The 15,381-nt window shown below is 49.1% G+C and overlaps 1 protein-coding gene across 1 annotated transcript; it reads left to right on the top strand.

The window, feature by feature from the left end:
• The first annotated feature begins 10,827 nt into the window (after positions 1 to 10,827).
• On the top strand, positions 10,828 to 15,381 carry LOC122476399 (T-cell surface glycoprotein CD1c-like). Its single transcript, XM_043569021.1, has 6 exons — positions 10,828 to 11,430; positions 11,823 to 12,089; positions 12,711 to 12,989; positions 13,197 to 13,475; positions 13,821 to 13,911; positions 14,042 to 15,381. Exons 1-6 carry the CDS (start codon positions 11,370 to 11,372, stop codon positions 14,061 to 14,063), a joined length of 999 nt encoding a protein of 332 aa, XP_043424956.1. The 5' UTR covers positions 10,828 to 11,369; the 3' UTR covers positions 14,064 to 15,381.

Genomic DNA, 15,381 nt, shown 5'->3' with positions numbered 1-15,381 from the left:
CCGGCCCTTTCGGACAATCTCGGGCCCAATGCCCTATCTCCTTGCAGTATGCGCACTGATCCTTCTGCAGTCTCTGTGTCCCCCCCTTGGTGGTTCCTTGACCTTTTCTTGCGTCGTCTGCCAGCTGCCAGAGACGACGGTCTCATTCCTCGGGGAAGTCAGCAGTGATAGCTAGTAGTATTCTGGCCAGGTCTCGAGTCTGCTTACTGCTGGCATCCGCCATGGCGCGAGCCTGCTTGTCCTCAGGAGGCTCCCGGTTATTATATACCTTTTCGGCTACCACCAGTAAGTTCTGCAGACTTTTTTCTCCTAGTCTGTCTATTTTCTGTAATTTTCTCCTAATGTCATGGCCGATTGGTTTACAAAGGCCATGATAACAGCTGCCTTGCTTTCCGGAGCCTCTGGATCCATGGGGGTATAGGTACAGAATGCCTCCATGATCCGTTCTAAAAAGGCAGCCAGAGATTCATCTTTTCCCTGTTGTACATTTCCTACATTTGCCAAATTGGTTGGCTTTCTAGCAGCCATTCGGAGACCCCCCATTAGAGTCTGGTGGTAGACCCGGAGCCTCTCCTTACCTTCTGCCGTGTTGAAATCCCACTGGGGCCGAGTTAAGGGGAAGGAGGCATCTATCTGAGCCTGGTTGGTGGTGGGATTCCCGTCTGCACCCAGAACTAGTTTTTGGGCCCCATTGAGGATTCTTTCTCTTTCTTCAGTTGTGAACAGGACCTGCAAAAGCTGCTGGCAATCGTCCCAGTGGGCTGATGGGTAAAAAGAACAGAGTCTAATAAATCAATAAGCCCTGCCAGTTTCTCAGAAAACTTAGGATTCTGAGCTTTCCAATTGTAGAGGTCACTAGTGGTGAAAGGCCAATAGTGATGGGGCTGATTCCCCTCCGCGTCTGGGGGTCCGGTGGCTCGCAGGGGCAGAAGAGTGGAGTCGGTGGCGGAGGCGGATTGCTCCCTCTGAGCCCTTTGTCTGGTAAAGGGCGGGCTTCCCACTGGAGCGTTTCCTCCTCCCGCTCTTGGAACAGCGTCTGCCTCCCCCGGAGGGGGAGGATGGTGTTCTTCTGGCATCCTAGAGGGGTTATACGGGGGAGGAAAAATTAATTATTCTTCAGTACCCCCTGTAAGACAGGGTAGAGGGGTGCTAAAGGCTGGATAAGACTTTTCTTCTTCTCTGTCCCCTGCAAAGCAAGAATGGGTTTTGGTTCCGGAGGGAGCAGGGCTAGGAAGGGCTTAAGCCAAGAGGGTGGGTCTTCTACAAGGTCCTGCCAAGTGATAATGTAAGGGAGCTGATCAAGATGACCCGTCTTAGGCCGAGAGATGATACTCCTGACTCGGTGGATGGTAGGGAGGTCGAAGGTCCCCTCTGGTGGCCATCTGACATTGAAAGTTGGCCACTCGCTAGAACAAAAAAACTGCAACCGACCCTTTCGGACACTTAGAGGAGTAGTCTGAGTCTGTCCCATAACGTCCGTCCAGTAAGTCCACAGAACAAAACAGAGAAACACAAAAACAGACAAACAGAGGGTCCCTAGAAAGTCTTCCAATTCCATGGAAGCAAAACGGAAAGCTAGCTTAGACCTTTGAGGGGATTCCATGTCCCTCCAAAACTGATGAGGGGATTCCACGTCCCTCCAAAGACGACGGCCTCACGCTGACCAGCGGGAGCGACCCGCCTCGTCTCAGACCTTTGAGGGGATTCCACGTCCCTCCAGAAGGGAGAATCGGAACGTCTTCCGAAACTCCCGGCCCGTGGTCCTCCAGTGCGTCCACTTAGACCGCGTCGGGCACTACCAGAATTCCAGAAATGAGCTCACACAGAAAAGACAGAACAAATGGACAGACACTAACCGTGGCCAGTCAGGCTCTCTGGGTCGGGGGTCCCTCGGGGGTCTTGGGGATCCCGGGCCGAGCCCCCAAATGTTATGCCCAGAATTCGTGATCCCCAAAGACCACCAGGGAGCCAAGTCCGATGCAAAAACAAAAGAGCCTTTATTCGAGCTAGCTCAAGCTCAGTCCCCTACCTGCACCGACGCAACGGTGAGATACCAGGGAGAGAGAGCGAGTTTCAAAAGCACAAAGGTTTTATAGGGGTCTAGGGGCAGCCGATTGGCTGGGGTAGGGGCGTGGCCTCGGCCGATTGGCTGGGGAAGGGTCAGAGTCCTGTTACGCAGGTCGCTGGGCGTGTTTTGATCAGGAAGTTTGAATGGGTGAGAGGGAGGTTACTCATGGGGAGGAGGCGTGGTCTAGGTGAAGGACACAGAACAAGATGGAGTCGGCCGGTGTAGGCCCGCCCTTTCAACTGCAGGCGCAGCTGGTAACTCTGCTCCAGATGTGTTGTTCCAGGCAGAGAGAAAGATGGAAAACAACCCCAACCAGTTCCCTGAGGCAAAATCTGCATGACACCAAAGCCAGCGAGACTTTTTCCGGAAAACAATAAAACAAATATTAAAATAGTGACTATCTGCTGACCTCATTTAGGCACACTTTTGGGGAAATTAGGTGCACAGACTCAAAATATTTATAAACAGAATCCAACACCCGACGAAGTGGGATTTACCCACACAACGTAAGGATTGTCTACCGTTAAAAATCTCTCCATAGGCGCCTGGGTGGCTTGGTCAGTTAAGCGTCTGACTTCGGCTCAGGTCATCATCTCACGGTCTGTGAGTTCGAGCCCCGAGTCGGGCTCTGTGCTGACCGCTCAGAGGCTGGAGCCTGTTTCAGATTCTGTGTCTCCCTCTCTCTCTGCCCCTCCCCTGTTCATGCTCTGTCTCTCTCTGTCTCAAAAATAAATAAACGTTAAAAAAATTTAAAAAAAATCCGTAGAATCCCTTACTTGAACAGACGAAGAAAATAAAACCACATATATATAAATAATCACGTCCAGAGTTACAAAAAGAGCATTTGATGTCTTGAAATGTCCCCTCTGATAAAACCTGACCAGCCCAGAATGGAGGGAATGTGGGTGCAAGCAGCCTGCAGGGCACTTATTTGCTTCTGAAGGTTTAAAAGTATTCCAGTGAGAACCAAGGAAGAGATGACCGCCCACTGGAATCTTCGCTCTTCTGTGGAATACTACAAGCCATCCTTAATCCAGGAAGGCAAGGGAAATAAGGAGGCATGGAAATAGAAATTGAAGAAAAATTATTATTATTTGCAGATCATATAATTGTATGCAAGAAAATTAAAAAATAAGCAAAACAATGGGAATAATAAGAGAGTTTAGGAACTTATCTAGGTAAAAATTTAACGTATAAATAAAAATCGTAAGGATTTTAAGAAAATGAGTATCTTCTTATTCTTGTTTTTTTTTTTTTTTTTTTGAGATAGTATGATTTCTACCTAGAATTAGAATTCTAGGAATTGGAATTTAATTGGAATTAAGAGTAAACAACTGGAGCTAATATAAGAACTTCTGGGGCCCCTGGGTGGCTCAGTTGGTTAAGCATCTGACTTCAGCTCAGGTCATGATCTCACGGTTAGTGAGTTTGAGCCCTGCAGCAGGCGCTGCGTTGACAGCTCGGAGCCTGGGGCCTGTTTCAGATTCTGTTTCTCCGTCTCTCTCTGTCTCTCCCCTGCTTGTGTTCTGTCTATCTGTCTCTCTCTCTCAAAAAGAAACATAAAAAATTTTTTTTAGCAAGTTCTTGGGGCGCCTGGGTGGCTCAGTTTTAGCATCTGATTTTGACTCAGGTCATGATGCCAGGGTCTTGGGATCAAGCCCGGAGTTGGGTTCTGCACTGAGTGTGGAGCCTGCTTGGGATTCTCTGTCTCTTTCCCTCTGCCCCTTTCCCCTGCTCACAACCTCTCTTTTCTCTCTCTAAAATAAAAAAAAAATAGAAAAAGATTTTAAAAATTTGGCAAGTTCTTTAGCCACAAAATAAATATTAAAAAGTCAACAGCACTTTTTATGTAAGCAACAAGAGAAAATAAGGTAAAATTAAATGCCACTTATAATAGCAACAAAATCTATAAAATAGCCAAGAATCAGCTAAAGAAAGAATATATGAAAATTCTACAGAGAAATTATAAAAACGCTTAACGATCCTAACAGTATTTCTAATTCATCAGAGTTGGATGAAAGGAGTTATCATTATAAAAAAGCATACTTCTCTTTAAATTATTCTATAGGATCAGTAAGTTCCTAATTAAAATTCCAGCTGGATTTTTGGAGGCACATAGCAATTTAATTTTTATATTATATGGAAGAATAAATGACTACAAATAGATTTGAAAGAGTAGAGCAAAGATTTATTCGCAATGGAATAAAATCATAAATGTAAAAGACAGTACTACAAAGTTAGCAGCATAGAACAAGGCAGAATATTTTTATGACTTATTGGTGAGGAATTATTTCTTAAATTGAGTTCCCTAATTGGAGGCTGCAGAGCCTTGGCGAGAAATGGCCCAGGGTGGTCATTCACCCGCCTGCCATAGACATGTACATGGCCCCCATTCAGCAGTGGGGCAGGCTCCAAGGGCTTGGTCCTTCCCAGGGACCCGGAACTAAGGGGGGTCCTGCCAGGCAAGAGTCCTGGGTTCTCCTCCCTTAGGAGATGGGCCTGTCCGGGAGGAGTGGGGGCAACACGGATGATTTCACTGTTTTGCAAATTGTTGCTTCTGTACCACGAAGTGTATAGAATGGATGGGCTTTCTGAAAAAACAAATACACAAAAAATAAACACTGTTGCATTTTCCTTTACAAAATCAAAGCTTTCTTGTCCACCAAGTATACACGGGACAGAATTAATGGTGGACGACTGAAAGAAGTATTTGGAATTCTAAAAATAAAATATGCATGTACACAGAGCACTGTGGTAACGTCTTTAAAAGCAGTGCTCAATGAGACATGCTAGTAAATAAAGCGTACAGTTTAATACCTTTTGTGGACATTGAACTTGTATACGTCAAAAAACACCACGTTTTCTAAGAACACACAGGAACAGAAGGACAGCCCATCAAGACAGTAAAATGTGGGGAGAAGGGAGTGGGGGGATGAACAGATCAGGTAGTTTACAGAGGTGGTCTGCTCAGACCAAGAACTGTCCGGGGGCCACAAATGAAGGAGAATATTTGCTCAACTATCTGCGCTTACGATTCTACAGGCAAAACACAACAGGACAAAACAAATATTGGAAAACGTTTTAAAATTATGTTCTACAGAATAAAGAGACTGAATTGGGATAATGGGTTGCACCATGGATAAAACGCCAGGGAAAAAAAGACATAAAAATATAAAATATTGTATCAAGTACTTTCATTTCTAAACACAGAATCAAAATGTGCAACATCAAAACCCTCTGGTTAGAAATGTGAGGGTTTTTTGTAATCGCCCAAGGCTACAGATTGGGATAAATTTCTATATTTTACCTCTGGGTGGCAGTGGAGATTAAAACAAAATTTCTGTGTCCTTGTTCCTGAAGGAACAAGTGGCTTAAAAACCCCACGCTTAAATTCACACTAACTTGTTAGTCATTGGAATTACTTGTAACAACATGCATATAAGATGAAAAGTTTGTCAACAGTAATACGGGAATAGAATCCAAGGGAATATTTGGCTGGTAAAGTAAGATGACACCAAGAATGGAATAAATTTAAAAAAGCATCTTGATGCCTTCCTAAACACTGGCTGTGAGTTTTAAGTCATGGGAGGACTCTGCAGTGACTGAGGCAGGGTCTAGAAGGGCCTAGAAGATATAGAAAGATGAGTCATTCAGGATAAGTATAGGTTTTCCTGGTCCTCAGACCACACGGAAATTTCTCCCATCAGTTCCTATGTGGTGCGGTGAACAACGTTCTCGAGAAATTTGTTCTGTCAATTTCACCAGTTTGCTAACTCTCTTAAAGTAAGGGGATGATATCAGGCTACGTGAAAGATGAGGAGACAACCCTACACAACATGACAGCATCTGGGCCCGCGTGTAGGTCTCCCACGCTCTGGCAAACTCAAGGCTTGATTTTCCATTATCTGCAGGAATGAGCATACTCTACGTCTCTTGTAAATACCACCTATGTTGAACTTGAGCGGCAGCGACTTTTAGACTATGTACTCTCACCTCCACCTCATGTGCCACAGTTTTTATATTATCTGCTAAATGCAGAGCGGTAACCAATAATCAATCGGTTGAGCTGTGGGTAGAATTAGGAACTGGACATTTCTCGTGGCTTTTGGAGATCTGGTCAAAGACTGTCGCTTGAATCCGGGATTTGCTCCCAGGGGGCTGAGAGCGTCCACAGGGAATACGGAGATTCTTCCTGAGACCCAATTTTGGGTCTGTTCTAAGACAGAGGCACCGGCTGGCCCAATTACGACTCCTTCCATTCCCAGAGCACAACACATTCTGCTTCAGCAAGAAAGCCAGAGATGACTGTCGACAGGAGCCAGCACCATCCCTAATTTGGGCGTAACATGTCCAGAGAAAAGAACCCTTGGTTTTTGAGCTTTGAGCAGCATTACTCAAGCAAACTATTGACCAACCATATATCATACCTACGTGCCTAAATGGATAGGTGGGTTGGGCTCCTCGCAGAGACCACGGGTTGTCTCTAGAATCTATTCTCCACCTTCTCTGGGATAAATCAACCCCCCAATTATTAGCTGGGCAGCAGAAAGGCTGCAACCATTAGGCACCCTGTAGCTGGTGTGGTTGCGTGACTGTGCTCTGACCGATGGACTGTACAACCTCCGTGAAGTGTGCTGAGATAGCAGGAGGTGGGTGTGCCCAGCCCCCTCCTTTTTTCCTGATTGCTGGTGGAAAGGTGCGTTTGCAGGAATGACCTTCAGCAACCATCTCGGAGCACGGGGTGACCTTCAGAATGAGGACCTGGAGTGGCGAAGACCATGATAGGACAAAACAAGGTAAAACAAAAAATTAAAAAAAAGCCCCAAACAAAAGAGGAAACCAGCACCCAAGCCCCTGATGCAATGAAATGCCACCACCACCCTGAACTGCCTACTTCTAGTTTTTTTCCCAAGGGACAGAAATACAACCGTATATTTTTAAAGATACTGCTAATTTGAACTTTTAATACAACAAAAGCCAAACGTGGGCTTCCAAATATCCTTTACGTTGACGCCCTCAGTCCTAATGTGGCACGACATTTTAGTAAACTTAGTAAACACAGAATGATATTCGAGTCCCAACTAAATGTACTTAATTCCTTGCAAATTTCAAAGGATTAAGGGGTTTTTTAAAAAGAAAAATGAAGTAAACAATTTGAAAAAGATAAAAATAAAATAAAAATGAAGTTATGATGTCAATAAGAAGATGTCGTCAATGCCAACAAATTGCCGTTGTTCAAATTTTGACTCCAAATCTTGTGGTATAGTCAGTCTTTGCTTTGCATGAGAGTGTGGGACTGTAAAAATGGATTATGCAAACCTTCACCTTGCAAAAAATATCTACTTCTGTCTTGCAAAAAACAAAAAAAAAAAGCCCGTGGTTCATATATAATTACACACAGAAATCTAAGGGTCAACGCGATAAGGTAGTGCCATAGCTCTCAGATTTTAGCCAAGGGGTGGTGGGTCTTTGAACGAATGGATGAGGAGGGAAGGCAGCAGGGGCGGTAAAAGAGAGGAGGGCCTGGGAACTCACATGAAGGGTGAGTAGAAAACAATGTGGACTCAAGCTAGAAAAGCAAGAAATGAGACCCGGGAAACAGAGAAAGAAAAGACTCTGTAAGTAGAAATGGATGTGAACGTGGACCAAGTCAGACACTGTTGCAGTTGAAGGTGGGCTAGAGAACGTCAGTTCCCCTCCATCAGAGAAGTTATTTGTGGGGGAAGCATTCTGCAGGTGGTCCTCCTGGGGGACTATCCCGCCCTCAGTGCTGTGGGTGGGGGGCAGGTGGAGGACGGGGAAGGGGGCAGGGCTGCTGCTGGGACCCGGAGGAAGGGGGTAGCCCGCAGGCGTGCTGATGGGGAAGTGAAAAGGCCAGGATGGGCATGTGGCTGTGGGGTTTCTCCAACAGGGAACTGGGCAGAGGGTGAGGCTTACCAGGCAGGGGATGGCAGGGCAGGGGGCAGGTCCTGTGAACTTGGCCGCGACCACAGGGAACCCAGGAGAGCTCTCTGAGGGGTAAACATCATCCATGGAGGTGAATTGGGGAGGGCCAAGGACCAGGACTTCTGGGCGAGCAGAGGGCGCCTGGGGAAGGCTGTCGCCAGAGGCAGAGCAGGGGGCCCGCAGCACAACCACAACCTTCTGATCCCAGGAGGCTGCTCCCCTGTCAGATTATCCCATCTGGGCCGTGTGTGTCTACAGGCTCACCTGTACCCACTTCCTCTCCCCGATGCCTTTTCTACAGACTCCAGACCCTAGGGTCTGTGTTCCTGAGCATTCACTACTGCAAATAGCTTCAGCCCCCTCCTCACAGAGCCCCCTGCCCACCCCACCTGCCTTTCTGTTGGGGTGCCAGCCACGTGAGCCTCCGGGCATAAAACTGACCAATTTAGGATGAGTTTAGCTGGCTTTTCGTGGAATTAACTGAAATATTTTAAGAACGAGCCTGACGTAATCAGGTCTACATTTTATGTGGCCACTGAGGCAGAGTGCCTAGCAGATGTGGAATGTGGAGGGCGCATGGGCTGCAGGAGGCAGCGGGGGTCACGGCTGCCCCTGGCCCCCACGGGAAGAGGCACACTATGCAGGTCACACAGACAAGTGACAGGGAGCAAGGAGAGGACGGGTCCCAGGAACACAGGTTTCCAGCTTCTGTTGGGGTGACTGGCCCGGCATGGCCATATCCTGGGCTGGGCTGTCCCTGCTCTTCTTGTTCCCCTGAGGCCGAGTTTTCCCACGTTCTTCTCCCTTCTTTCATCAGTCTGTGCTCTTTCCCGTGGCAATCCCGTGGATTGTCTCACGAGTGACTCCGGGAGAAAAAGCGAGGGTAGAACCTGTCCCACGCCCACAGGCTCTGTCTGCTCTCCTCCTCCGGCCTGTGCTCACTCTGCACGGGGGCTCGGCCTGCACTGGGCGAGCTCGGCTGCACGGGCCTGACCCCCACACCGTCACTTTCTCCCAGTTCTTGGGGCTAGAAGAGCAAGGGTTTGGTTTCTGGTGGAGTCTCTCTTTCTTGGTTTGCGGACGGCTGCCTTCTTGATGTGTCCTCACATCACCTTTCCTTGGTGCGTGAGGACAGAGGGAGAGAGAGCGAGCTCATTCCCTGGCATTTCTCCTTGTAAGGCCCCCCTGTTAGCACCTGTGTAACAATGACTGCCTTCCTGGAGGCCCTATCTTCTAATAGAACCACCCTGCAGGGGGTGAGGGGGAGGGTAGGTCTCCCACGTATGAATTTGGTGGGGGAGGGGACACAAGTACTCAGTTTATAACAGTAAGACCACTTCATTTGGAGGTCAAGGCCACCAAGAGTACTTGGATTACACGCATAAGGGCAGTTCTCTAGAAGCTTCATCAGAAGGGATGTGGACGATTTGATCGATAGATCTTACGCTCTGTGTCTTTACCTCACTTTGTTCTGAGTTCGGGAGGGGGGCAAGTTACAGGGTTACAGGTTCTATAATACTAACCGCTGTGGCCAGGTTGGGTCCCAGTGATAAGTAAACGTGAGAGGGGCGCCTGGGTGGCTTAGCGGGTTAAGCGTCCGACTCTGGGCTTCTGCTCAGGTCACGATCTCACAGCTCGTGAGTTCAAGCCCCGTATCCAGCTCTGCGCTGACAGTGCGGAGCCTGCTTGGGATCCTATCTCTCTCCCTCTTTCTCTGCCTTGCCTGCCATCTGTCTCTCTCTCTCTCTCCCTCTCAAAATAAATAAATAAACAAAAAAAAAATAAGTGAACTTGAGAATCTTGGAGACCAAATACAACACGGTTGATTTCTGATGCCAGCCAATGGCCCGTGGCCTCTGCCTCGGAAACTCCTACTGGAGGCAGCGGTTCTCAGAATCCTGCAGGGAAGGTGGTCAGAGGCCACGTCTGAAGCACAACACATTCCATGCCCAGAGCTCAGCGGCCCCAGCCCCAAGGCGAGGAAGCAGGGAGCTGTAGTTTCCCTACGAGCCCGTGGGAAAAAATGTAATAACCACACAGCATCGTGTGGACTGTGGCCTCCTAAAACCAGAGTTTGCCATTAATAAGAAGATTTGGGCGGATGACAGGATCTGGGACATGAGCGAGATCTGGCTGGGGCTGAAATTGTGGATGGTGGCTCTTGGAAGTTTGTGGCACGTGGAAATCGCCATGTATCGGTGGCCGTAATAGAAAGAGCTCACTGAGGGGCTCTTGCGTGGCTCAGTCGGTTAGGCGCCTGGCTCTTGGTTTCAGCTCAGGTCATGATCTCACGGCCTCGTGGGTTTGAGCCCCCAAGTCAGGCTCTGTGCTGACAGTGGGGAGCCTGCTTGGGATTCTCTCTCTCTTCTTCTCTCTCTCTCTGCCTCTCCCCCCACTCACGCTGTCTCTGTTTCTCTCAAAACAAATAAATAAACTTTAAAAAGAAAGAAAGAAAGAGCTCACTGAGTGTGATTTCCAGCCTTGTTATCAATGCTGACAAACGTGTCCCCGAATTCAATTCTTGGCTGAAAATACACTTCTGCATTGGCTGAACGCATTGTCAGGCTCTACCCGTTCACGACTCCGTTAAGATGCTTGGAACCAAGCATGTGTTGAGTGACTTTTTGGTGAATGGATGTATGAGTTAGATTCAATAGGCGGGCAAATTCTTGACACTTTTCATGGTCCTGTGCACGCTGGGGTGGCTGCACTTTCCTCTCTCGGGAGAAGGGGGAGTCGGCGATGGCTTATCAAGGTGCCTGGGGAGGTGGCGCAGACCTGAGAACACAAATCCTCCAACTTACAAAGGTGCCTGTGAGAATCAGGGGAGGAGAAAGGTGGGGGGATACGGGGTGAGGCGGGAAAGAGCAGACTCTGAAGATTCTGGAAAGGGGAGGAGAGGGATGGACCATCCCGAGAGGGGGCTGGATGGGACAGAGGCAGAGCTGGACCCCTGATCTGTTAGAACAAGCCGGTCGCAGCCAAATGGTGCGGCTTCTGTGTTTTGCCGTAGCGATGAGACGTGAGTCCCAGGGAGGCGCGGGGATGCTCCAGTGTCACACACAACTCCCTACAGGATCCTGGCGGAGGGAAGCGGGCGTGGTGGGGGGTGGAGACCCGGAGAGGAGCTGGAAGCCAGGCAGGGGGACAGTCTTGGTGGGAGCCGGAGGGGAAATGAGAGCCCGCGTAGGAGGCTGGAGGCTGGAGGCTGGAGAGGGAGGAGCAGAGCTTTTTTATTTCAATCAGCAGTTGGGGGGGAGGACGGCTTGTCGGTGGAAGAAGGAAGTCAGAGCAGAGACAGTGCCAGGCAGGTTGGCTGAAAACAGAGGGGAGTGGGGAAACCTCTCCAGGTGACATGGTGTCTCTACAGGTCACCCTGCTGGCTGCCCTTCTCCTGGGAGGTCACGGTGCACGAGGTAAGAGCCTCTGCCGCCCGCCCGGTCCCCAGCTCCGGGCAGAGCCCGGCGGCCTCTCCCAAGACGATCGGGATTCTCAGGTGGCTGGAGCGTCCGCACCCTGAGAGGTCCCGGCCGGGGTTAGGTCCGCTCCTTGACAGGTGGCGAGCGTGGGGCCCCGAGTCAGGGAAATGTCATCATTAACCTCGTCGTGGCTTGCCCCTCTCGCCCCCTCTCTCCCCCTTTCCCTCTCCTTCTCCCCCTCTTTCTCCCTCCTTCTACCCCCTCCTCTCCCTCTCCCCCTGCCCTCTCTGTCTCTCCTCCCCTCCTTCATAACTGCTTCACTTCCCAACTTCTCTTTCCTGCTTGCTTCTTTTTTTCCCTTAAACGACCTGATGCTCTACTACCCACAGCAGCCCAGGAACCCCTCTCGTTCCATGTCGCCCATATCTTCTCCTTTGCCAACCAGTCCTGGGCACAGCATCAGGGCTCAGGCTGGCTGGGTGACATGCAGACTCACGGCTGGGACAGCGAGTCCGGCACGATCATTTTCCTGCGCTCGTGGTCTAAAGGCAACTTCAGCAACGAGGAATTGATCGATCTGGAGCTTCTGTTCCGCGTCTACTTCATCGGATTAACTCGGGAGACTGAAGAGTATGCCGATCAATTGCACTTAACGTGTAAGTTCCCTCAGAAGGTGCTTCGATTTCCAGGAAGCATGCGCACACCCTTCGGGACCATTGCCTGTTGTTCCTGTCCCAGGATAAACATCTTCATGAATCAACTCGGGGGTCCTTCCAGATTTGGGCTCCTCAAGACTTCCTAGACTCTTTCTTCTTCTGACTCCTTTTTTCTTGCTCATTTTTAGCTTTCCTCAGTGGTCTCCGTTCTGCGGCCTAAAACACAGAGACACACAGTCGTGCCCCTCTGTGCCTGGCTCCCTTAAACTGTGATCTCTTCCTCCATTCAGGCTCTTCCAAGGTTTATGCTACAGCCCAACAACCATCACGACCCATGTCACGTGCCCTCTACTTGCAGGAGACCCTTCACGTGGACTCTGACCTCCACTTTCCTATCATTTCCCTGACTTCTTCAAATCAAATTCTTAATTCTTGGCATGTATCCCTATGGCCCCTTCCCCATCCCCCGAATTCTCTTCCTTCTTCCTGATCAAACACATCTTTGGCTTACGCCCACACCTCTACGAAACCTTCCGGCTCCACTTTTCAATCAAGTCCTTATATCATTTGTCTCATTTTCCCACCCACAAATCTGTCTTTCTCCTTCCTCCTTCGTCCCAGATCCCATGGAAATACAGGTGGCAGCTGGCTGTGAGCTACATTCTAGTGACATTGCAAAAGGCTTCTTACGGGCAGCTTATCAAGGATCAGATTTCCTGAGCTTCCAAAACATGTCCTGGGTGCCATCTCTAAAGAGTGATAGCAGAGCCCAGAGCGCCTGTGACCTCATGAACCAGTATGAAGCCATCAGGGAAACGGTGCACAGCCTCACCGCAAACACCTGTCCCCGATTTGCCTTGGGTCTCTTCGATGCAGGGAAGGTGGATCTCCAGAAGCAAGGTTTGTACGGCCCCCGCCTCTAAGATTTTTCTATATATGCCCCTTCCCACCATCCCTTTCAAAGTAGGGACAAGGACGAGTTCAAGGAGGTTAGGATTTTCTGGGTACAAATTTCCTAGAGCAGGATAATATGTACATACCGATGCGGTTACCCCCTTGAGCTGTGTGTTAGAATCTCCGTCTGAACACCTTTCATGCCCTCTGCAGTGAGGCCAGTGGCCTGGCTGTCCAGTGGCCCCAGTCCCGGTCCTGGCCGTCTGCTGCTGGTGTGCCATGTCTCCGGCTTCTACCCAAAGCCAGTGTGGGTGACGTGGATGCGGGGTGAGCAGGAGCAGCAGGGCACCCGGCGAGGCGACGTCCTGCCCCATGCCGACGACACGTGGTATCTTCGGGTGACCCTGGACGTGATAGCACAAGAGGCAGCTGGCCTGTCTTGCCGGGTGAGACACAGCAGTCTAGGAGGCCGGGACATGGTCCTCCACTGGGGTGAGTAAGGTAGAGCCTGTAGGTGGGAGAAGGTGGCTCTTGAGCCTAGAGGGTTGGGCAGAGGAAAGTTTCATGTCGCCAGAACGAGGGGAGTGCGGTATCGGGAAAGAATGAATACAAGTGATTTCAGGAAAGTAAGGATGGAGCCCAAGGGGGGCTCGGATGTCAGAGGCTTGGGGAAGAGATGAGGCACCCTCCTCTGGGCAGGTGTGAGAACGGAGTGACAAGGTTGTTTGAAGACGGCCTTCATATCCGATGCACCTGTTGAGATGGGGAGTCAGTGGACAGAGTCGAACCGGCAGTGGGTCAAAAATGACGTCCATTGTGTCTCTCCAATACCCACAGGACACCACCTTTCCATGTACTTGATCCTGTTGGCTGTGACAGTGCCCCTCATTCTTCTGATCGTCGTTGCATTGTGGTTTAAGAAGCGCTGGTGAGTTCTCTGGGTTTCCTCCTCTCTTCCCAGTTTCTTATTTCACATTCCAGCTTTACCCATCTTAGCTTCTGTCTCCTGACTCCTCACTCCTCCAACGCACCCAGAGTCTGCCATGTCTCTTCCACAGCTCCTATCAAGACATCCCGTGAGCTTCCTCGCCACGCCTTCCCCAATGGCCCAGGAGCCTAGGACATCAGAGTGATACCCTTCTTTCCACCCTCCATTTAATTTGTTTTTCCTGTTTCTGCTTTATGATCATCAGTTCACACAAACCAGTCTAGTTGTGTAACCCTCTATGGAATGCCTCCCTTATAATCTCCATTCGTTCCATAGTCCTCAACTTTCAAAGCCCATTATGGTTCACATCCTCCAGAGTCTTCCTTGACCCATTGGTGGGAAGCCCTTCAACTCTGTTCGGTGTGCATCTCATTTCTCCCCGCACAGCGTCTCCCTAGGTCGTTCTTCCCGTTCCAATACGCAAACTCCTTTAGGACAGTGATCATGATGAAGATGTGTTTTCTGCGGCTAAAACGTGCTCAGTGAAAATCAAACCCAAACAAACCATATCCAAGCTGGACTCACTGTTCTATTGACAGTCTCTCCTCATATGTTTACTCCTGACATGGTTATAGGTTTTGAAGGATTGGTGTTTCCCTTTTTCTTTAAATGTTTCTTAAGTGGCCCCCAAATCCCATATCCCTTTAGGGCCCTCATGTTTTCACTAAACTCTTAAGGAAAAATGCAGCGTTGCTCCTTGCCAAGCTTTTTTCCCCCCAAATACAATGATGCTACTCTTTCTAACTTATTCCAAACACGAAGAGAGAAAGAGTGAGCAGGCCACGTGTGCCGTGGGGCAGACGTGTCGCGGATGGTTAACAAAACGGAACGAGAGAGCCGGTCCCCAGGATTGGGGTGGGATCAAGGCACAGGTTGTATATGGAAGACAAACCCCTCCAAGGGTGGCGCTATCTCAGATACCTTTGTCTGGACTTTGTTTTCTTCAAGACTCATTCACTAATTCAAGTAACACTTGTCAAACCCTGAAACACGGGACAGGCACACTCGTGAACTGGTCGAGGAAGAAACAGTGGGGACCGTATCCACTTGACTAGAGATGCAATGCCCACCTTCTTCAGTCTGTCGATGCCCTTTGTACTCGGTACATTTTTTTGGATTTCATTTTAGAAATTTTGAATCAACTTTATGAATGTATAATTTACATACCATAAAAGGCATCTATTTTAAGTATACAATTCCATTCATTTTGACATACATATACACTTATGTAAGCAAGACCACTATCAAGATACAGCACATCCCATTACCCCAGTTACCCCCATACCCACTGGCAGCTAAACCTACCGCCAACCAGGAATCCTTGCAAATACTGGTATGCTTACTGATATGGCTAAGCTTTGATTTGTCTTTTCTGTAATTTTATTAAAATAAAATCACTTATATAAACCA

The sequence above is a fragment of the Prionailurus bengalensis genome, chromosome E4 (assembly GCF_016509475.1).
Source record: "Prionailurus bengalensis isolate Pbe53 chromosome E4, Fcat_Pben_1.1_paternal_pri, whole genome shotgun sequence".
NCBI classification, from domain to species: domain Eukaryota; kingdom Metazoa; phylum Chordata; class Mammalia; order Carnivora; family Felidae; genus Prionailurus; species Prionailurus bengalensis.
The sequence above is the reverse complement of the archived record's forward strand: the minus strand, read 5'-3'. Positions and strand labels throughout refer to the sequence as shown.